Raw genomic sequence first — 22,358 nt, 5'->3', positions numbered from 1 at the left:
CCGGCGGCCTCCACGGCCCGCAGCCGGGGAGCCCGGGCGGGGCCGCGCCACAGTGGGCGGTAGCGGGCCCGGTCGCCGCCAGCCCTGCCGCGGCGCGGGGATGCGGCCGCTCCCGGGCCGCGCCGCCCCCGCCCTGCCAGCCGCACGGTCACGTGCCGCCGCCGCCGAGGCGCTGCCCCCCGCGGGCGCCGGCGCGAGAGGAGGGCGGGGCCGGGGTCGCCTCGGGCCGGGCGCGAGCAGCGCGCGTGCGCCGCGCCCGGTGAGTGCGAGCGGAGCCCGGCCGGCCCGGGCCGCGACAGGCGCGGGCGGGGGAGCGGGGGAGGCGCGCGCGGGCGGGGCGGCGGGGGCGGGGCGGGCGCCGCGGCGGCCGACGAGCGAGCGGAGGAGCGAGCGAGCGAGCGTGGGCCGCGGCGCGGTGCGGCTCGGCGGCCGGCTGACCGGCTGCCTTCCCCGGCGTCCCTCCCGGCCGCGGCGAGGGCGCTGTGCGGCGGCGGCGGCCAGGCCGGAGGAGGCGGCCGGGCCCGGGCATGGCGGTGGCCCGGGGCGGCCCGGAAGGTGAGCGACCCCCGGGCCGGCGGGTGGGGGAGGGGCGCCGAGCCGCCGCCGCCGCCGCCCGCGCGGCCTGAGGCGCCGCCGGGGACCGCGAGCCCGCGGCGCCGCTCCCAGGCCTCCCGCTCGGGCCGCCGGGTTATGTAACGCGTGACCTCCGGTTTCCCCCTCCGCCATGGCGCGGCCTCCCGCGCGCGCCGACCCCGGGCACCCGCGGCCCTCCGCCTCCCGCGCCGGCGCCCGGCCGGCCATTCATTGACTGGCTCCGGCGGCGCGGGCGGAACGCGGCCGGGGAGCCCGGGCCTCGTCGTCTCGCTTGCGCTCGGGCATCCCGGAGGCCGAGGTCTCCTCCTCCCCTCTTGCTCGCCGCTGGCCTGTCCCCTGCAGATGCGGGACACCTGTCCCCGAGTGTCCTTACGGGTGCCGCCCCCACGCTCGCGGGCGCTGCTGAGACCGCCGTGGCGGCCCGCGGACGGGGCTCTTCCCTCCGGTCCCCGCTCTGCGGAGCCCGACCCGCCTGTAGTTGCGGTCCTTAATTGTGTCAAAAGCACTACAGGTGATCCACGTCGAATTCGGGCCAGGCGTGCAGTAGAAAGGGCATGGGGAGAAGAGAGAGGCATCATAGAAGGGGTTGTACCTGTTCAGGACTGTGAACAACTCTTAAAATTATTTGTCTGGGCTCTGGCTCCTCTCGTCCCCGCGAATGTCAGTTCCCCCTGCACGGGGAGGGAGACATACATAATCTTGCTCCTGTGCAGTGCAAGCTAGCTCAGTTTACCGCTCCCTCCGTTGGCCTTTCCAAACAGGCGTCTGCTTTTCCGCACCGACAGGGCTCTGCCCAGGCAAATGCTGCTAGGATACCCTCCCCGCCCTCCCGCTGCCGCCTGTGCTGGACACTTGGAAGCTCACCTGACGCTCTCCACCTGGGAATGCGGTCTACAAGAGTACACCCCTGCCCTGCTTAGCCTAGGTACTGGCCATTTTCCTTTAATTACCGTTTTCTTGTTTGTGTCTTGTAGGTCTCAATTTGAGGTCAGTCTGTACCAATTCGTGTATCTTGTCATGAAACTTTACTCCTTTTTATGGTAAATAATCCTTTTTGTTAATTTGTTAAAATGGGAAAGTCACTTTTAAGATTAATTTCTACATGGTCTCAGGTAGAAAAATAAAAAATTTCAGAGTTAATGTGCTTAAATATGTAACCCCATTTCCTTAACCGCAACCGAAAACTAAGATTCTAAATAAGAAAAACAAAACTGTTCTCAACAACCGGTTGATGAGTTCCAATACCTACACCTATATTTAACAGTCAGATATCTGAAAGACCAAAGCATTTAGATACGGGTTTGAATTTTGTCCCCGCCAGTTGTCTGACCTTGGACAAGCTTCTCATTCATAGTTGGGAGACATCTTCCAGCGTGGGTAGCCTACTAATAAATTAGTTCTTGAGTGAAAGGCACTTCATGAGACCGAGTCTGCAGGTCCTCGGTAAGTGTTTTCTGTGGTAAACTTGGAGCAGTGAACTGAATAGGCCCCGTGCGATGGAGAGAGGAAGCCTGGAAAAACTAGCCCCAGGAGACCTTAGCTGCTCTGCCTACAAGTGAGCAGATCCCGAAGGTTGCTCCGTTCTCTGTGCTTCATTAGAATGTAAGGGATTGTAAGTCATGGTGTAAACCAGGCTCGGTGGCACACGCTATTAATTCCAGCACTAGGTAGGCAGAGGCAGGTGGATCTCTTGGGAGTTTGAAGCCAGCCAGATCTACATAGTGAGGTCCAGGCCAGTTAGGGTCTGCATCGTCTCAAACAAAAATCAAAATAAAATCGCAGGGTAAGTTAAACAGAATATTGAAAAACAAAGAAAAATACTTTATACTTTTCTTTCTTGTAATAACTGCGCTAACTGAAATGTTAATGTGGTTACTAATGGGTATTTAAAACAGCTTAATTTGCTCTGACCATAACTTGAGAGTATGAGAAGAGTGATAAGTCACGTCAGTTTGGAGACAAGTTGCGGGTTCTTTTAGTATCTCATCTATTTGCAAACCACACACAAATTCAAGTCTAGAGTTCTAGGTTGTTGGATTGCTACCTCACTGGTGTCCTTATTTCTCTTGCTGTTCCTCACAAAACATCAGAAGGATCTTTTGAAAAACAAACAAAAAACCTTGGGTTGACCTTTTTTTTGCTTAAACTCCAAAAGTTCTGGGTTACAAAGAGAATTGAATCTGAGCCCCTTCTCCTCTCCACCAGGGCAGCTGCCAACTTCACCTTAGCCCATGAGTCTTCAGTATTTGGCTTTAGGATGGCAGCCAGGCGGTCAGGTCAGGCTGGGCGCCCTTCCGGGTGGTGGCAGCTGTTCCCAGCTTCAGTTGCTACTCTTCTCTTAAGGGAACTTCTGCTTCCTAAAGCAGAAGCAGCTCGCTCTCTTCCTGTTGTTGACTATTTTGTTTGCTTTTAAATGACATTTACATTTTATTTTTGATTTTGCTCTTTTTCTCCTTATTATCAGATACACTTTTCACTTAATTATTCCCATTAGACTTGTTGGCTCTCTCTTCGTAACTACAGGGTAGAGCTCTTATTAGACTTATTAGTAATTTTATCCCTACCTGTGCCTGGTACCTAGTAGACTTGTGGTTAACAAATGTTAACTGAATGAATGCTGAAGTTAATTGGAACATTTGACAACTTGAGTCCGGGTCTGCCTGCTGCCGTTCCCTGATGGCATGACTGCGCGGCTAGTGACTTCCGGGGCCTCATTTTGTTGAGCTGGGCATGATGACTGTAGTGTTACCTAACTTCAGCATTACAGTGAGTGAGTGATACATGTTAAAGTCTGTAGGTCTGAGTTTCCAGAGGTCCAAGTCTGAGGTCTTGCTGTTGCTCTCCACCTTAGCTTTTGAGACAGTCTCTCCCTGCACCTGGAGCTTGCCATTTGGACTAGGCTGCTTGGCACCTAGGCTCTGCCTGCCTCTTGTCACCCCAAAGCTGGAGTTAGAAAGTGTGCTGCCTTGTCCCAGGTTCTCTGAGGGTAAGGTTCTGAACTTGGGCCCTCGTGCTTGCAAAGCAGGCACTTTGCAGGCTGGCCTCAGACTGGAGATCCACCTGCCTCTGCCCCCCGAGGGCTCGGATTAAAGCGTGTGCACCAACATTGCCTGGCTTTTGGCAACATTTTTTATTGTTGGCATGAGATAAAATTGACTTAGTTTTTATATTTGTTTTTTTTTTTGAGTGAAAATTTGTTGGCTGCATAAATTTCACTTTTTAAATAGTTTCTCTGTATGACGATTGCATAATTAAACACAAATAAAACTGCTGCGAATGGTGACCCAGCTGTAGCTTTAATCTGTATGTAAGATTTTTTATTCCTCGATTTAAAGAAGAGGCTGAGTGATGATCCCTGCAGCCTCCAATCAGAGTGGCTTTCATAGGTTTTGCTTGAGGCCCTACTGGAAATGTGATGAAAGAGCTTGCGGGGTCTTCTTGTTTTTTGATGGGACTCCTTGATCTCGTGGAAGTCTGACTTTGTAGTGTTCAGGAACGAGAGGTGTTTTATCGTCTTTAGTGGGATGTTTTCTGCCATCTTGCACAAGGAGTTTTCCCGACAGGTAGTGTGTTGAGTCTCAAGTTGAAGCTTAAAGCCACCTAGAATGTTGTGCCTGCCTACCTTTGCCTCTAGTTTTTAAGTTTATGGAAACGAGACCGTAACTGTAACGGTAGACACTTCGGGCTAGTGCACTCTGAGTTATTCTTAGACACTTCAGGCTCTGCCTGTGGCGCTTACGCTTTTAAAACTATATGTTTTTGCTTTGCGTTTGTCCTTAGCAAAATGGCTTTTTGTGACTTTGTTTATACTCAGTCTCAACTTTAAGTCATGGAATTGTAAGCCTTGTTCCTTAAACATAAAAAAAAAAAAAAAAGAATACGAGCTACTGCTTGTCTTTTTAGCATTTGTTCCACAATTTAATGATTTGTAAATTATTATGTATGGACTGTGTTACAGGGCCCTTTGCTAAGTGGTCTCACATTTAATATTCAAAAGCACCGCAGAAAGTCAGCACATTTATAAAGAAACAGATTTGTAAGTATGGTAGTACTTGCCTGGGCCACATGGTACAAAAGGAACCAGGATTTTTATCTACTCCTCCCTGCCTCATGACCCAAGCTACATTTTAAGTGGACAGAGTTTTTATTTTGTCCTATAATTTGTAAGTTTATGCCCCTCCTAATTACTGGCCGATTTTCATTATTTCTGACTAAGAAGAGGTGGTCTGGTCCCTGGAAGCTGGAGTTACGTATGTTTGCAGGATGCTGGGATTTGGCCTCCAGTTCTCATGATTGCACTGCAAGTTCTTTTAAGCATGGGTCCTTCTCCAACCCCAGAACTGTATTCATAAGGAGTTTAATACACATTTAAAAGGGGGACCTTAGGAGATGGGAAACACATAGAAGCTAACAGGCATGGGAGGTAGAGAGAAGTATGCAGGCAAGCTTTGTGAACCTATGACAGGAGTGAGTGGGCTTCTCAAGAGAATGTCAGCATTTAAATGTCTTAACTGCTATGTGGGTGATCTGTGGCTTTAAAAGTTACATGGTGCTGAGTAATACATTCTTAGAAAATTGGTACCAGGAAGTAGTTAAACATTTTGTCTTACAATCAGGTAAATTTTGTGCTTTCTTTTTGGCCAAGAAAAGATGATTTGAAAAACCTTTTATTTTTTTAATTACATTAATTTATTTTGTGTGCATATGTCTATATGTGTTAGTGTGCATATATAAAGGTCAGAAGACAATTTGTGAGAAGTTGGTCCTCCTACCATGTGGGATCTAGTGATGAAACGCGGATCCTTATGCTTAATGACAAATGCTTTAACCCCCTTTTAAAAAATTAAATTTATGTGTGTGTGCGCACGCACGGTCCTGTGTGTGGAGGTAAGAGGACAGCTGGTAAGAGTCAGGATTTTCCTTCTGCTGTGTAGGTCCCACGTATTGAACTTACTGCGTCAGTCTTGGCTGTAAGAACCTGTGCCTATGGGGCTTTCTTACTGGCTCATAAAAAACTGTTTTAAAGGCTAAAGGGCTCTTTTGATTGAGCTTGCGTATGTGGAAGCCACAGGGTAACCATGGGCGTGTTCTTTGGGTGCCATCCCCCGGCTCCTCGGCACATGTGTGTGTCACCAAACCAGTTGTTGTTACTTTACTTGGGTTCTGGTGTTTAAACCAGAGTTTAACATCTGAGTAGCTGGCCACATGGCTTTCCATTTGAGCAGGGGTGGACAAAAAAATGTCAGTTATCGGTGTGAGTATTGTACTTGATTGTACTTGTGTCTAGTATGAAAGTGAACCAGAATGTTGCTTTCTGGCTTCGTTTTTCTTGATCACACTCAAGGTTTAAGAGGAACTTCTTGAAGGTCAGTCATACAGCAATTCTCTAAATCCCATCATTCTCTAATGATGATATAATTCTCTAAACTCCATTGTTCTTACATCTGAGATTACTAAGAATGGACTTAATTTCATTTTTGCCTCTTAGGCACAGTCTGACTTATGTAGCTGAAAGTTTGATTTAGTTTCTTTGGGGACAGAATCTTTTTTCCATTGTGCTGGGAATTGAACTATGAAGCATATTAGGAGGCAGCTGCTCTTCCATCGAGCTACAGACTAGTAAATCATTAACTGCTTGTGCAGCCATGGGGAAAGGCTTTACTTGTGAGTTTCAAGGGCCTTCTGTCCTGTCCTTTCCAGAAGGCACTGTTTCAGAGGAAATAGCTGTCCCTGTCTTACGTGTAATCTGAAGGGACTGCCTTCTCGTGAGGACTGTAGCATTCCAGTAGAGTCTAATACACGGACTGATACTTGTTTCAGTCAAACATTTCTTTACATAGCCTCTGTTGTAAGTTGGGTTTATAGCTACTTTCTGGATTTTAAAAAAACTCGGTTGTCTGGAAATTTTGATATTTGGAATTTCTTTGAATCAAATTTTTTTAAATCTAGATAATTTATTGCTACTGAATAAAAAAACAGTGAGATTTTTGTGATTGAGATAGAAGTCTTGCTAGTCTATTTGTTAGACTTGTAAAGTGTCCAAAGATTGCTGTTTGGAATTTCAGTGCTTAAGGGGGAGTACTGATAATGTTCAGATTTGAGATAGTGGAGGCTGAAGTTCTTCATGACCAATAAAAAAAAATCTTATTTCTAATTGTCACCTAAAAATTGCTATTAAATATCCTGAAACTGTCTCAGACTCTGTTAGGTATAGTAGTAGCCATTACATTAAGATGCATGTAATGCCATCCCTTGGGAGCTAGAGGCAGGAGGATCATGATCAAGGTCATCCTCAGCCACCTAGTGAACTCAAGGCCAGGCTTGGCTACGTGAGAGCCAGTCTCAAAACCAAACAGACTGCAAAAGAAGCAGCGTGTACTAACTGAATTTAAATTATGCTCTGAGTACCTTGAAGATTGTAGCGTTTTCTTTCTGTATATGAGAAGTCTCAGCATGAAGGCAAGGGAAGAGTCGAGAAGTTTTGGCAGCTTAAATTTCCTGCTCTATGTGTTCATTTGCAATTATATTGAATCTAAAGACTAGTGAGAAAAGAGACTTGCAGAAAATAGAACCCGTAGAAAAGTGTTCTGTGTTTTGTGTATAGGCTATGCACGTGGGTGTGTGCATGTGAAGGCCGAGGCCAGTGTTCTGTGTCTGCAGTTGCTCACTACCTTATTTTTTGAGATAGGCGCTCTTAGAGAATCTGTTGCTCATCTGTCTAGCTAGGGTAGGCTGGCCAGATGTCCAGGGAGCTCCAGAGATCCAGTTCACAGGCCAGGGATTAAAGGCGCATGCCACTGTTGTTTGGCTTTTTTTATGTGGGTTCTGGGCACCCCAACTCTGGGTGTCCTTCTTGAAGGTCTGTCCCTTTGCTACTGAGACATCTCCCAAAACACCAAGTTAAATCATGTTTTTGAACTTCGGCTGCTCCAAGGAATTTATTTTTAGTAGCATATCATTGATACTCACTTTGCCTTGTGAGTTTTAGGGAGACAGTAAATTGTGAAATGCACAAGATGAGGGTTTCTGCCCCCGTCTGTGCTGTTTGTGTGGAAACATTTGGACTGCCCTTCACAAAATGAAGTGTTAAGCTTCTTAGGTTGGTACTCAAAGCCTTCTGTTACACTCCTCAGTTGCTTCAGTTTATCTAGTACATCTGGCCATGTGTCCTACTTCCTAGTTAATCCCAGAATGTTGCCCTAAGCATCTCTGCATTTTTTATAGTTTATGAATTTTTCTCTTTTTGACATCACTGCCTCCTCTCTCCTTCCCTGCTCCTTTCTGCCTTTAAAAGCTCACACATTATTTCCTCATTGTTCTCAGCTTATAGCCTATGTTGCTTTGTTGGTTTTCTTCGCCAACCTGAGTCTGATTGCTTCCTCTGTGCATTGATTGCATTCCGTCAGTGCCTCTAATGTTTAGTTTTATGTAGGTCTTTTATCACTGATAACCTTGCATTATGACTTAAACTTCACTTACCTTGAAAACTACAGGTGACAGTGTTTGAAGGAAGCGAGTAATCTGCTGTGGATTTGGAAGGGTGGAGAGTGGGAGAGCAGACAGCAGAGACTGTCACCTGTAGTGTGTGTCCTGTGGAGTTTGTCCCAGCAGAGCACCCTGTGGCAGCACTTTCTCTTTTCCTTATGCCCCCTTTACGGCTGAGCTCCTGGGCTAGTCTCTGTCAGTACTTCACCTCTGTGTACGTTTGAGATAGCAGCAAAACCAGCCCATCACCAGCAGTTTCAGAAAACTGGGGAGTGTTTTAGAAATACCAATTCCCAGTCCTACCCAAAGACCCATAGTCTCTGCATTGGAATCCTTTAAGGTGGGATGCAGTGGTCTGTGTTCAGGTTCATAGGCCTGCGATGTGATTGTGATGCTATGAGAACCACCACTCCAGAGAAAATCCCCTTCTTGGATATTACTTCTGCTCCTCACCTCTTTTGTCCCTGTTGTTAGACTTGTATGTGTGACCTTTCGAGTCTTGTGATTTCGATGTTTGCTGCGGTTTCCTGCAACCTTGGAGTTTCCTACAGATAATTACTTGCCAATTTTTCCACAGGCATGATAATGGCATTTGACTTCTTTGGGCTCTTTTTGTCTTGCTCTATTGCCTGCTCATAGGCTTATGCTAGATTTCTCTCACAGCACAGGGCAATCTGCCTGGTGATGGTGCCTCACACAGTGAGCTGGGCCCACTTATATTAGTGAGACACAGACCTGCAGAGAACTGCCCACGGGTTAGCAGAGGCTTTCCTCTTAGGCGATTCTAAGCTGTGCCAGGGTGACAAGAAGGTTAGAGATATTCGCTGGCATTTCCCCTTACAGTGCATCCAGATAGTTTATTACACATCTCACTGTCTTTTAAAATCCGTGTATAGTTTATCTAAATGTAGAACAAATCACTAATACTAAATGTTTAACTGTTCTAAAGTTTGTTAGGGCACAGGCTGAGCTGCTGGAAAAGACTTTGGATCCAGTGCAAACAATATTGAGGCTTTTCTCCTGCCTGTGATAGTCCAGGGTTAGGCAGCTAGTCCACAGAAGGCAAGTTCTCAGGCTCTTCAGCGCCACAGGTTCCTCTGTTTGCTTTGAGGTGCTCTAGGGATTTCAGAAGACTATGTAGACATTTTGCCTATGCTATGTTCATATCTAACTGTCCAGGACTTAGTCAGACACGTAGATGTGATATTAGAGGAACCTAGGAAATATAATTGACTGGATCCCATTAAAGGTGTAGGAAATGTGAAAGGTTGAAAATTAGAAGATAATGCCATTTTCTTTTTTGCCTAGATGGCCTTGCTTTTGTCTTTTTGGTTTTTGTTTGTTTTGTTTGTTTTGGGGTGAGGGTGGAGGGGCTGGACCCTCCTCCTCTCTAATGCTGGCTGCAAGTTTGGGCATCATCAGGACCAGTCTCTGGTCCACTAAGTCTCTGCTGAGCCCAGAGAACTGGAGTGTGCACTTGGATTTGTTATAGTGGAAGGGTGCGGTTGGAAGGCGATGGTGCGTGGGGCACATGGCACTCCATATGGGGAGCTTTGTTCGTTGTTGCTGGGGGGAGTGTGACAGTGACGCACTGAAGGACACTTGTTGACACTTTATTATCAGGTACACGATTGCTACCATGGCTGGCCAAAGTGACCACAGATCGTTTTCTTTCTCCCCTCCACACACACAGGATGTTTAATAGCAGATTCCAGGGTTATATAGACTGTTTTTCAAAAACTAAATGCCGAAGGCAAGATCTCTTTGGATAAAGTTAGTTTTTAATATGGCCATGTGTTATGGGCAGGCACAGCTTTTTTTGGAAAGCATAGAAAAAGTTTCTTAATATACTTGTTTGTCTTAAAAGCTTTTTTGTTTTTTCTGTATACATTAGAATGGTATAGCTGTTGATGGAGTTTTAAAAATATTTGTATTTTATATGCATGGTGGTTAGTGTAAGTTCATACCACATGTGTCATTAGTGGATGCCAGAAGAGGGCATCTGAGCCCCGGGCACTGCCGTCACAGGTGGTGGTGAGCCACCACAAAGGTGCTAGCACACTCATTACCCAAAGCTGTGGAGCCAGTGGGCCTTTCTCCAGCCTAGGAAGGTGGTGGTTGTTGTTGTTGTTTTGTTTTAATAAATAAATGTATAGGATGATAGTAGGCTGTAGAGTTGGTAAGGTTCAACTCTGTCCATATTAAAGAACTAAGGTTTAGCTGATTGATTGTTGAGTGACTCAGGACCAAGTTGCCTCTGTCTTTATGTCTCTACTTTTCAGGCATAGGGACTAGTTGCAGTTAGTCTAGGGTAGACCTTGTATTTAGGCCTGGTTTTCTTCGTTAATGCTACTAAAAATATGACTGCTAATGTGTCTACCACAGATAGATGCTAAGTTCCCTGGTGGAGGAGCATCCACTTAGTGTGTGGGGGGCGTGGGTGGGTGTTAGAAATCACCCTTTGGGGGTCAGTGCTCCCCTCTGCAGCAGTGCTGCTCAGCCTTCCTAGTGGGACCCTTCAGTACAGTGCCTTGTGTTGTACTGGCCCCAGCCAATTATTTGTTACTTCCGGACTGTAATTTTGTTACTGTTACTGATATGCAAATATGTGATTGCAGGCTATCTGATGTGCAACCCCTGTGGAAGGGTCATTTGACTATAAAGGGGTCGTGCCCACAGGTTGAGAGCCACTGCTCTAAGGCTAGGGGCCTGGGGATGGAGTTAAGGTTATCAAACTTGGCAGGTTCACCTGCCGAGCCATCTCACTGTTCCCTAAGTATCTGTTGTTATTGGATTGTACTAAACTAGATTTATTCAGTATAAGTAGTCTTCTGTAGCAATTCATGTTAATATTGTTATTTTCTCATTTGAAAATAGGGGAACATTAATTTTTAAGAAAGTAAGTATAACTGGGCACAAAAACACATGCCTTTAATTCAGCATTCAGGAAGCAGAGGCAGGTAAACCTCTGGATTCTAGGCCAGCTTGTTCTATCTGCGTGGCAAGTTCCAGGCCAGTGAGACCCTGTTTCTAAAAACAAAAGCCTGATTTTATATGACAAAGTAGAAATTCAGTTTGGTCAGTGTTCCAGCTTCTCTGTCCTAGAAGGCAGCAGCACTTTGCCTGTCTAGTCTGTGATGTGTTGTAAAGATCAGTTGTGTAGAGTTCTTAGGAAAGGTGTGGAAAGAAGATTACTACTAATTAAGGTGAATTTGAAGAGCTTCAGTGCTAATAATTTGAGGAGCTCTGAAAGGAAAAAATACTGTTTTAGTAAACATGAATTTTTTTAGAAGGTAAAAACATAGTAATTTGCTTTTCCCTGCTACCTTTCTCTAATTTTTTTTCGAAATATGCTTTTAATATAAGTAAAATAAAGGAGAAAAGTTTTTGATAAATATAGGACTGAGTATTTTATCAGTATGGCAGGACACAAGTCAGGGGATGAGTCTAACAAAACACTACCAAGAAACAACAGTTAGACTCACCGCCAGAGTCTAAAGGCTATGAGCAAGGCCAAAATCCCATTCTTCTTCTTTGTTGTTTTTGGTTTGGAGAGTGCTTGTAGCCACTTTTATTAAAAAAGTTGTTGCAGCTCTATGCATACCTTCTGTTGATCAAGATAGTGACTTAGCTGGGTGTGGCACTTGTCTGTGATCCCAGCTGCTTGGGAGGCTGAGGTAGGAGTTAGGAGACCCTGACTTAAAAGCTAAAAGAAGGTATGTCATTTAGAATAAAAATTGTTTCATTGTAGCAGGAAAAAGTTCACAGAAAACTAAAGGAAGGGGAAGAAAATCCATAAATTAAAAAATCGGGGAAATAGTCAGTATGAAACTTAACTAAAATATTCTGGCATATTACTTACATTTTTTTTCTAAAGGGTATCTTACTCATACACACGCTTCTCAGAATGCACACTGTCTTGGTTTAGAATTTCTAAAAACAAGTCTAGAAATGAAAGCTAGTATTTGTACTTTTGTGGAAATAGTTCCCAGGCCCTTTCATTTTGTTTTCACTTGGAACAGTTTGGTGTATATCTGGTCACATGAAAACAACTTAAGGTTTATATGTAGGTCGGATCTGCTATGCTTCATGAGGTATGAAATTGAAGAATGCTGTTCTGTTCTTAAAATTTAGAAATTTGAGAACCATAGCCCAAAACATTGATGGTCTGTATGGTTAAGTCAAAACAAAATCTCAAAAAGTAGCTGTGGTTTTTGTATTTAAACATATTGCAGAACTTGATTGATTTGTTGTTAAAACCTCAACCCTTTATGGACAAAATAAGGGTACCTTGGTGCAGGCACTCTCAAAACTCTTCTAGGCCTGTGGGTTTGTACTCCATTTATTTAACCTTTCCTGAAGGCAGTACGTGGTCCTTGTAAGTTGTTGCCTTTGTGTTTGGTTTTCTGTTGCCCCCGATTCCAGGAATAAAGTAGTAGCATCTACTGCACAGATTTCTTGGAAAGGGCCACTCTTTGCCCAGCTTTGTGCTCCCCATCCTTCTATTTGCCATCTCTGATCCTGTAGCATGTTTCTAACTTTCTGCCTTTAAAAAAAGTATTTAAAAATTATGGTAAATTGCTTAAAACATAAAAATGTAACATTTGACAGTCTTTTTTTTTTTTTTTTAAATTTTGTGTGTAAAGGTGTTTTGCTTGCTTGTATGTCTCTATACCACATTCATGCCTGGTGACCACAGAGGCCAGAAGCAAGCAAAGGCTACCCTGGACTGGAGTTGAGGACGGTTGTGAATCGCCATGTGCCTGCTGGCAAGGGCGCCCATTGCAGTCCTCTGGAAGAGCAGCCAGTGCTCAGCCATCTCTTGGCCCAACTGTCTCTAAATGGGAAGTTCAGTGACCTCAGTGTGCTGTGCAGCAGCCATCACCATCATTCATTGCTAGGTCCCTCATCCTGACCTGAGACGGTTCCTGTTGCCACCCACCCCCAAACAGATAGCATCCGACACACTGGTTTCTCTTTACTACTTGAAGTGTCTGGTGTGAGTGGGACGATAGAGTATTTATCTTTTTTTCCCTAGCGTTTTTGCTTTGCTTTAAAAAGATATGTACTATCTTTATTAGTTTTGCAAATGGCTGCTTTTGCTTAGCATAATATTTTCATGACACTATTGTAGCATGCATTAAATATCCTAAGTCTAAGTGATATGTGTGTAAATGCCACAGTTAGTTTGTTGTCTCACACCACCTTTTAGCTACTCTAAATGCTGCTGCTCTGAATATGGCTGTATAGATAAATGTTTGAGGTTGGGTATATACTCAGAAGCAGGCTTAGAGGTAATATAATTCTGCTATAAGGATTTGAGTTTCTGCCATGCTCTCTCCCACAGCAGAAGCAGCATCCTACACTCTCATCCGTTGTCTTTTGGGGAGATGAAAGCAAGAGAGTCAGGAGTCCTTGGTTATCTGCGTTACATTGACTCAAAAAAAGCAAGGGTTGAGGATATAGCTTAGTGGTAGAGCACTTGCCTAGGGTACACAAGCCTCTGGATTCAGTCCTTAGACCCACCCCCAGACCCCATAGCCGTCCGTTCGGGAGTGAGGAGGCATCTCCTTGGGGTTTTGTGTGATTGGTAACTGAGAGCATGCTTTTATGTGCTTATTGGCCATCTGTACATCAAGCCTGATTACCTTTTCATTGTGAGGTTACTTTTGTCATTAATGATAAATTAGTTTTAAGTAGTCTCCTTTTGAATATATGATTTCAAATATTCCTTCCATTTTGTAGGTTGTCTTTTCGCTTGCTGCATTGATTTGTTTTTGTGAGTGTTCTGTATGAGGACTGTCTACATTGTGTGAATGTACGCGGCGTGCGTGTGGAGGCCAGAAGAGGCTGCCGGGCGCCCTGAAATTGGAGTTACAAATGGTTCCAAGCTGCCATGTTAGTGCTGGGAACTAACCCTGGGCCCCAGGCAAGAGCAGCAAGTATTTTTAATTGCCAAACCATCTCTTCAGCCCTAGTTTTTGCTTTTTCCCCAAAAAATTTAATTAAGATTTTAAGTTAGCATACAAAGTAGTGGGTTTTATTATGGAATTTTCATGTATATACGTCATTGTTCATGTCAACTCCAGCTCCTCCCCTCTGCTCCAGTTGGTCAGTCCCCCTTCTGCTTTCAGTATTGAGTTTGAATAATGTCCAGTTTACCTACTTTTTTGTTGCTGTGCTTTTTATATCATATCCAAGAAATCATTGCCAAATCCAGTCCAAATGTTTACCCATTTTTCTTTCTAGAGTTTTGCTCTGTAAGTCAATTTTAAGTGTTCGAGTTAATCTTCATATATGGTGTAAATAAAGGGTCCAGCTGCCTTTGCGTGTGGTTTCCCATTTCACTAGTGCTGTTCATTGAAGACTGACTTCTTACAGAGAAGTCGTTGTGATACCGCGTCCCTGAGTTCCACTGTACCCTAAGCCGTCGACTAGGTCCTCAGTTGAAATGCCTAAGTAGAAAATTGATGGCCACATAAAGAGAAAGAAGCTACTGAGTGGAGAGATGGAGTGGGCCCAGCCAAGCTTACATCAGCCTTTCTTGGGGGTGACCACAGGTGGCTGTCTGGATTTGTGTCACATTGTCAGTTAAGTCATATTACTAAAATGTGCACACTCATCAAATCATTGGATGTTCATTTTAGTCAACAAATATTCTGTTAAGTGAAGGTAAGATAGCAGTTGACCCTAGGTGTGACTGTGGCAGTGACACTGACGAAGTCATTAAAGGCAGCTGCACTCATTTTGGTTATTGGTTGGTTTGAGACAGGGTCTGGCTACGTAGCTAGCTAGCCTCTATTGGCTCGAAATCCTTTTGCCGTAGCTTCCTGAGTGCTGTGAGTACAGGTGTAACTGTACCTGGCTTCCTCTTCCTTTCCCCTCCGCACCCACCACCATTACCATTACTAAGTAGTCCAAACTGGCCGTAATCCTTCGGCCTCAACTTCTGAGTGTTAAAATTATAGGTGTGCACCGTCAAGCTTGAGTTTCACTTATTAATAGTCCATATATTTAGGAGTTACAGATAACAGATTAATGATGACTATGTATTTGGAAGAATTTTACCAGTGTGTGATAAACTGTTCATAATTTATGGTATTATTAGTAATTCTTTTTTTAGTAAATAGCTAAAATACCATTTTTGCATGAAAATGATTGTTTCTGATGAAGATTGCTCCTTTGAAAAATGTTAAAATTAAGAATCAAAAGTGGCTGATGCTAGGACCTTGGTTGAGTCAGAAAGAGAGCTGTGAGTTCCAGGCCATCCTGGGCTGTAGAGACCCTGCCTCAGAAAAACAGGCAAAATATAGGCAAAAAATGAATTGACACTTTAAAAACATGCATTTATTTGTTTATTTATTATGTATAAAGTGTTCGGCCTGCACGTGCGCCTTCACATCAGAAGAGGGCAGCAGATCACATGATAGATGGTTGTGAGCCACCATGTGGGTGCTGGGCATTGAACTCAGGACCTCTGGAAGAGCCGCCAGTCCTCCTAACCATTGAGCCATCTCTCCAGCCCCCCATAGATTGACTTAACAGTAACCACGTTAAGCAGCCAGAGTGCACCTTTTTGATGGGGTGTGAGCAGCCTTTTAACATGCACATTGACATCTAGCAAGAGCCAGCAAGGACACGTGCTTACGTTTCCTATCCACACAGGTGAAGCCTGCAGGCTCTGGTGTGGGTAGGCTAAGTCAGGAGGCTACTGTCAATATTTCAGATCCCAGCTCCTCCATCATTTTCCTTCCATTTGCGTCACCTGGCTAGCTCTTATTGCGTGTTGAGTGGGGCTATATTTGACAGTCATTTGGCTGGTCTTTAATTTTTTTTTTTTAACCTGAATATTTCCTTGCAGTTTTAGCTTGCAGAACCTTTGGTTGAGGCATTTCTGGCCCCTGTCACATGAAGATAAGAAGTAAGAACTAGAAATCTTAAACTTATATTTTTGCTGATTCAGTCCAATCTATCCCAAAGTTTTGTTTTGTTTTTTTAACTTTTGAGAACACGCTATTCAGACTCTAAAACTTATAGAAAGAGGCGTGCTTATAGTGGGTTTAAAGAGCAGAAGCCTCCTTGCTTGCAATTTTTACCTCCAGTTCTTTTCTCTCCGTCTGTGGCTCCATAAGGGAATTTTCTGAGCACTAGGCAGTCACATTTCTCATCATAGGTGAAGAGCTGTCAGGCTGAGTGCCCTGAAAGTCTCCCTGTATCATAACCAGGTGGCAGTCTTGGAACTGGGCTTCGAGCTTAGCTCTTCCATTGCTGAGCTCTTTCTATTGTGTTACAGAGGTTGGATGCTTGTTTTAAGTAACATTTTCTCTAGTTTTCAAAGGACTTCTCAGTCCGCTCTAGTTTGATTTTCACTCTGTAAGGTAGCATGCTGTAATAAATAACTTTAAAGTTTTTTGAGGACATACCTAAATGCTGGGAATAAGGGCTTTTTACATTTATGAGTTCATCCCTTACCCATTTTCAAACTTAATATCTTACATCAGTGATAGCATCTCTGTTAATGTAGGATACAGAGAAGTTGTAAGCTGGTTAGTTTGTGTATTGAGTTTTAGAAACTTTCTCACTTTACCTAAGATTTCAAGTAATTCGCTTGGAAAACCCAATCACGTCAAAACAAGGTGATTTTATTTACAAGTCTGGCTTGATAATTGATGGCTTATAATACTGGCAATGCAGGCCATTGCTTCTTAGTGAATAGGCATAGGAAAGAGGACACACTGTATTTGAAAAGGTTGCTTGAAACAGGATGAAAACAGCTCATATTGTTTTGAGGACTATTCTGTCAGGGTATTTGTATCCTAATCCATTGCCTTCCTCCCTTAAAAGAAAGTCTTACTTAAATAAACAGGCCAGTCTCTTGGAGTAAAGAACCTTTCAGCAGATACGACTGCAGAGACACTGATAAACTACTTCTTTTTATTATCTTTATGGATTAGCAGAAATTTTTGCTTTTATATCATGACGTATTATAGTTTATTAAAATAGGGTTGTAGTTAGTATTTTTACTTCCTGATTTAACACAGAATTACCAGCCCCGTAACTGATGAGTAGTTAACCCCACATCTATTGTGTGCTTCTTGTTGCTATCAAATGTGGTCCAATTTTATCTGTACCAGTTTTTAGAGAAATGTTTTTGATAGCTCCATTTGTTAAACTATTAGCACAGAATTTGAATCTGAATTTTCAGAAATGTTCTTTTGTTAAAGAGTCGTATTTTTATTTAACTTACATGTGTATGTACGTGTGTGTAGCACGTGCTTGGTTGTGGGGGTGGGCTGTGTGCACACGTGGCTGTAGGTGCTGGTGGTATCCAGAGTGTGTCAGAGCTCTTGGAGCTGGAGTTCTCCGCAAGAGCGGTTTGTTCTTGGCCCCTGGGCCGTCTCTCCAGTCTTGGAAAAAGACTTTCTTGGTTTCTGTTTGTTTCGTTTTTTTGGAAACATGCTCTCACTGTGTAGCCCTGTCTGGCCTGGAACACTCAGCCTACCAATCTATAAAGTTGCCATTAAGTTATTTCAGAATGTGAAGCAAGATTTGTGTTGGCCTCGGTGAAATATGAACGTGTGTCTGTGAATGTGCTGGTTTTATGTCAGCCCTGCGTCCCTGTCATCAGAAAGGAGGGAACCTCGATTGAGAAAAGGCCTCCAAGATTGGGTTGCACACAGCCTATCTGGCATTTCTTCATTGGTGATTGATGGCAGGAGGGTCCAGCCCATTTTGGGTAAGGCCACCTCTGGTCTGGTGGTACCAGGATGTGTAAGAAAGCTGACTGAGCAAGCCAGTAAGCAGCACCCTCCATGGCCTCTGCATCAGCTCCTGCTTCTGGGTTCCTGCCCTGCTTGAGTTCCTGTCCTAACTTCCTTTGGTGGACACTGAAGTGGAAGTGGAAGCCGAATATACTCTTTCCTCCTCAACTTCCTTCTAGTCTTTAGGATTGGCAGAGGAAGCTGCTTCAGGAGAACACGTGCAGCAGTGGGCTGATAACTACATCATTGAACACCCATGCACCAACCCAGAACAAACTTAAAGGCAAAATTCTTCCATCCAGAAAACTAAGAATTTATTTTCAGTAGTCTTGTCTCACTACTGGGACTGAGCTGGCAATTTCTGTGTCTTTTAGTCAGGTTTTATGTGTAAATACCTTGTTAATACAAATGTTAGGAAGTGAAAGCAAATCAAAGGGCATTTTTAAGAACCCAGAGTATTTGAAACAGTATCTGCTAATGTATGTGGATAAAATTTCATGTTTTAAGTGTTAAGGATTTTCATAAATCATACCAAAGCTAATTTGACTTTGATATAGTGTACATAAGGCTGCATATAATAATCTTTAGTGTAAACCTATATAATTAGAAAAATACAGTATTTTTCTTAATTTATAAAAGATAACGCAATGATGACCCAGCCTGTGGCCAGAAGAATTTGACTTTGTAAGGATTCATTTAGTGCCTTTGTTGACCTAAGACTGACTTAACTGTCTTGCTAACCTTTAAGCCTGAATGAAGCTTGAGACAAGCCCTCACTTGGTATATGGCACAGTTGGTTAAGTGTTGCCTTAAGAACGCCGGATCTACTGTTACCCAGATCTTCCTTCCTCTATAATGTATTATTTGATGAACTTCTCAGGGTGGGGACATTTGGTAGACAGATGTGGTTTACTCTGTATGCACTAGCAACTCTTGAGTGGCTAGTATGACACAGATTAAGAGCCATCCCAGGACAGATGGTGAAGGGGATGTTTTAGTAGCTTGTTTAATTAGTGGCAACAAGCTAAGTGTGACTGTGCTAGTTGTATTTTGTGATGTTTTACGCAAAGTGGATATTAAGTGTTGTATTCAGGAGTGCATAGATCCTTACCCCACCCTTCATACCCAGTGGAAAAGTGTTTAACCTACAGGGAGGACGTTCTCTGGGCTGATGTCACTTACAAAGCAACCTGAAAATGATGAAATTTAAAAAAGTTTACTTGGCATTATATTTTTGTCTTGCATTAATTGGATATTTGAATTTTCAAATTTCCCATTTTTCCTTGATAAAATGTCAATGAAGAGTACCGTATGGCATGAAATTGACTTATTTTTTTTCTCTCCATACAGAAGATCCACCATGAGGCGAGGTGGATGGAGGAAGCGAGCTGAAAATGATGGCTGGGAAAAATGGGTGTGTTTCAGTTAATTAAGATATTTAAATGTCTAGATGGTTTTCATTCTTATTACTGTATAATGTTTATAATTTGGCTTACGGTATAACATGGGACTTTATACACCAGCTCTTTTGTTTTCACAGTGCATTGAAAACCTTAACACTGTTGATAAACTCTAACCCTAACTTTATTTTACTGTCAAGAATTTTGTCCTGAGGACGTAGATATTCCTAAAACAATTTAATATATTTTGTTTTATCTTAGCATTGCTAATGATACTGAGCAATAGGAAAAATACGTAAGTATCCAGTAGGTAGGATGTTGTCAGTTAATCGTCTGTATGTAGTAAAACACTGCTATTACTGCTTACCTTTATGTTAACCTGGAATGATAGTCTGTATTAAGCAGTAGAATAAACGCATATTACCTATGATTCTAATGAGTGTTGTGAGACATAGAAAGGCTTGACTTGACCTTCCCAAAATGTTAGTGAAAGGGGTTGCATCCATTTTCATTTTCTTTCTATATCTCTTATTTTCTGAAAAAAATTATAGTGAGCATATACAATTTTACTAATCATAATCAAAAAAATTATAGTGAGCATATTTTACTTTACTAAAATAAAAGTCCTCTGCAGTTTGGACAAGTGTGCACCACTAGCTGGCCCCTGTAGCTGTGCTCTAAAGACATAGTAATAAAGCAGGCGGGTCTAATTATTGTACGGTTAAAAGCGGGCTGTGTTCCTACATCTGTGGGGAGCTGCCACTGTGGCTGATGGGTCTCTCCTTGGTTGTAGGGCGGGTACATGGCTGCCAAGGTCCAGAAGCTGGAAGAGCAGTTCCGCTCAGACGCTGCTAAGCAGGACGGGACGCCGTCAGCAATATTTAGTGGAGTCGCCATCTACGTTAACGGATACACAGGTTGAGTACCTTTAACTTTCTGCTGCCCGATTTTATCATGAACTTTTTAGGATTGAGAATTGTTTTGTTTTTTTTTTTTTAGCTTCTGTTAGTTACGTTTTTGTTGCCGTGATAAAATACCGTGACTGAGGCAACTTACGGAAAGAGTTTTTTAGTTTATTATTTTATTTACTTTTATTTTATGTTCGCTGCCATTTTGCCTGTATGTAAGTCAAAGTGAGTGGTTCAGATCCTTTGGAACTAGAATTATAGGCAGGTGTGACTGCTATGTGAGTTCTGGGAATTGAACCTGGGTCCCCTAGAAGAGCAGCCGGTGCTCTAACCACTGAGCGGTCTATCTCTCCAGCCCGGAGTGAGCTTTTTGTTTGTAGTTCCAGAGGGATAAGACCGTCATAGCAGGGAGCTTGAGAGATCATTCTCCACCCCAAACATGAAGCAGGGAGAGGAACTGGAGTTGGTGCTGGCCTACATGCTCTCAGAACATGTAGTTAGGTATGCCCCTAACTAGGCATACCCTGTAACCTCGCTGCCAGGGTTCAGATAGTTGAGCCTATGGGAGACATTCTTATGGAAACCTGTACATTCTGATTCCCAGTCTCCAAAGACTCAGTGGCCATTACTATAATGCAACGTGCATTTAATCCAACTTGAAAAGCTGCCATAGTCTTCCACAGTCTCCATAAAAACCCTGTGAATTCTAAAAGCAAATTATTTTCAATATCCGATGACACAGAATATGCATTACCATTCCTAAAAAGAGGAATGGGGGCATAGTCAGGAAATAATGGACCAAGCAAGACTGATACACAAAAGGTAAACACTAAATCTTCTATCTCAGCAGTTCCCAAACTGTGGGTTGTGACCCCCTTCAAAGGGGTCACCTAAGACCATCAGAAAACAGATATTTACATTACAATTCAGTTATGAAGGAGCAGTGAAAATGATTTTATGGTTGAGGGTCAGCACAACACGAACTATTAAAGGGACACGGCGTTAGGATCTAGCTTCAGATCTGATAGCAGAGGGCCTAGATGGTGCCACCCTCTAGCATTTTGCCTGCAAAGTGTATCTCTCACAGGCAGGTCTCACTCCATGTGAGCGCCTCGACCTGGCAGATGGCTCACAGCTTTGGCACCTCCAATGTCTTAGAGGCTGTATGGAGACCCAGGCTTCGCTTTTATAGCTTCATGGCCTCTCAGGCTTCATGCAGGGACTCAAGATTGAGGTTGGCCATGAGGCCCTTCAGGGTGCATGCTTGTGATTTCCCAGAGAAAGAATCAGATGTACTTTTTTTTTTTTTTTTGCTTGTGAAAGGGTGTACCATAGTTGAAGATCATTTTAGTTGCCAACGGTCAGAAAAGGCCATAGTTCTCAGTCTGGGAACAGTATTTAATAATCCTTTTGTTGTGGTTGTCTCTTCCACCAGCTGTATTGAGTCTAATCTGGAAATTGTAAGTTTTATACAATCTCAGCTATGAACCGTATTAAGGCTTGCCTACTCACTCACTCCTTTGTCCAGTGGCTCTGGCTCTGTTCCATCAGTTTTTGTCCTCAACCCTATTGTTTATTATTTATTTTATTTTATTTTTTCTTTATTTTGATATCAAGTAACTTCTTTCTGGGTTTTCATTTACCTGACCTAGATTTTTTTTTTCTTCCTGATCATTTAGCACTTGTCTTTGTGTTTGGGAATTACTCCCCATTTCTTCCTAATTCTGAGTCTTATGGTCATTTTTGTGTATGTTCTCCCCCACAGCAAATAGTATGCAATATGTATGTCAGTGTTACTGTTTTTTAACCTGCTGTACAGCTGGCTGACACCTGTTTATGGTTGAAGATCTCTGTTCATACATCACTTTGCTCAGTTGCCTGGCTGTCTTCATATGGTTTAGATGAATTTGCAGTGTTCCTCTGGAGCGGGGGCTTTTTAATATTAGCACTCGCTAGACCTTAGTGTAGTTCCCTGTTACAGAGACAAAGCAAGAGCACATTTCCATTACTGTCGGATTGTACTATTGTCTCTGGTGACTGAGCCTAACTAGTCAGGGAAGTTCGCTGAGTTAAACTATTACAGTATTAATCAGTCGAAATATTTGGGTGGCTTGGTGAGGCACTAGTTACAGGTGTAAGTTTGCTGGTGAAGTGTTACCTCAGTGGGCATTGATTCAGCTTTCAGAGTTCACCCGTAGAAAATGAAAAAA

General features: G+C 43.5%; 1 protein-coding gene across 9 annotated transcripts in view; it reads left to right on the top strand.

Moving 5' to 3' along the window:
* The first annotated feature begins 219 nt into the window (after positions 1 to 219).
* The window catches only part of Rev1 (REV1 DNA directed polymerase), an 82,573-nt gene continuing 60,434 nt past the window's right edge, over positions 220 to 22,358 (top strand). For 2 of the 9 annotated variants that reach the window (XM_060369895.1, XM_060369890.1), the window contains exons 1-4: positions 356 to 555; positions 1,356 to 1,519; positions 19,191 to 19,254; positions 20,034 to 20,157. In XM_060369895.1, the coding sequence (XP_060225878.1) occupies positions 19,201 to 19,254; positions 20,034 to 20,157 (178 nt within the window). In that variant the 5' untranslated portion in view covers positions 356 to 555; positions 1,356 to 1,519; positions 19,191 to 19,200. Of the gene's footprint in view, positions 260 to 355; positions 556 to 1,355; positions 1,520 to 1,568; positions 1,635 to 19,190; positions 19,255 to 19,501; positions 19,536 to 20,033; positions 20,158 to 22,358 lie in introns of those variants that run through there. The other 7 variants (XM_060369892.1, XM_060369893.1, XM_060369891.1 and 4 more) reach the window with 7 other exon arrangements.

This window comes from Meriones unguiculatus, chromosome 16 (genome assembly GCF_030254825.1).
Source record: "Meriones unguiculatus strain TT.TT164.6M chromosome 16, Bangor_MerUng_6.1, whole genome shotgun sequence".
Classification (NCBI taxonomy): domain Eukaryota; kingdom Metazoa; phylum Chordata; class Mammalia; order Rodentia; family Muridae; genus Meriones; species Meriones unguiculatus.
Note: the sequence above shows the minus strand (reverse complement) of the source record. Positions and strands in the feature narration are given on the sequence as shown.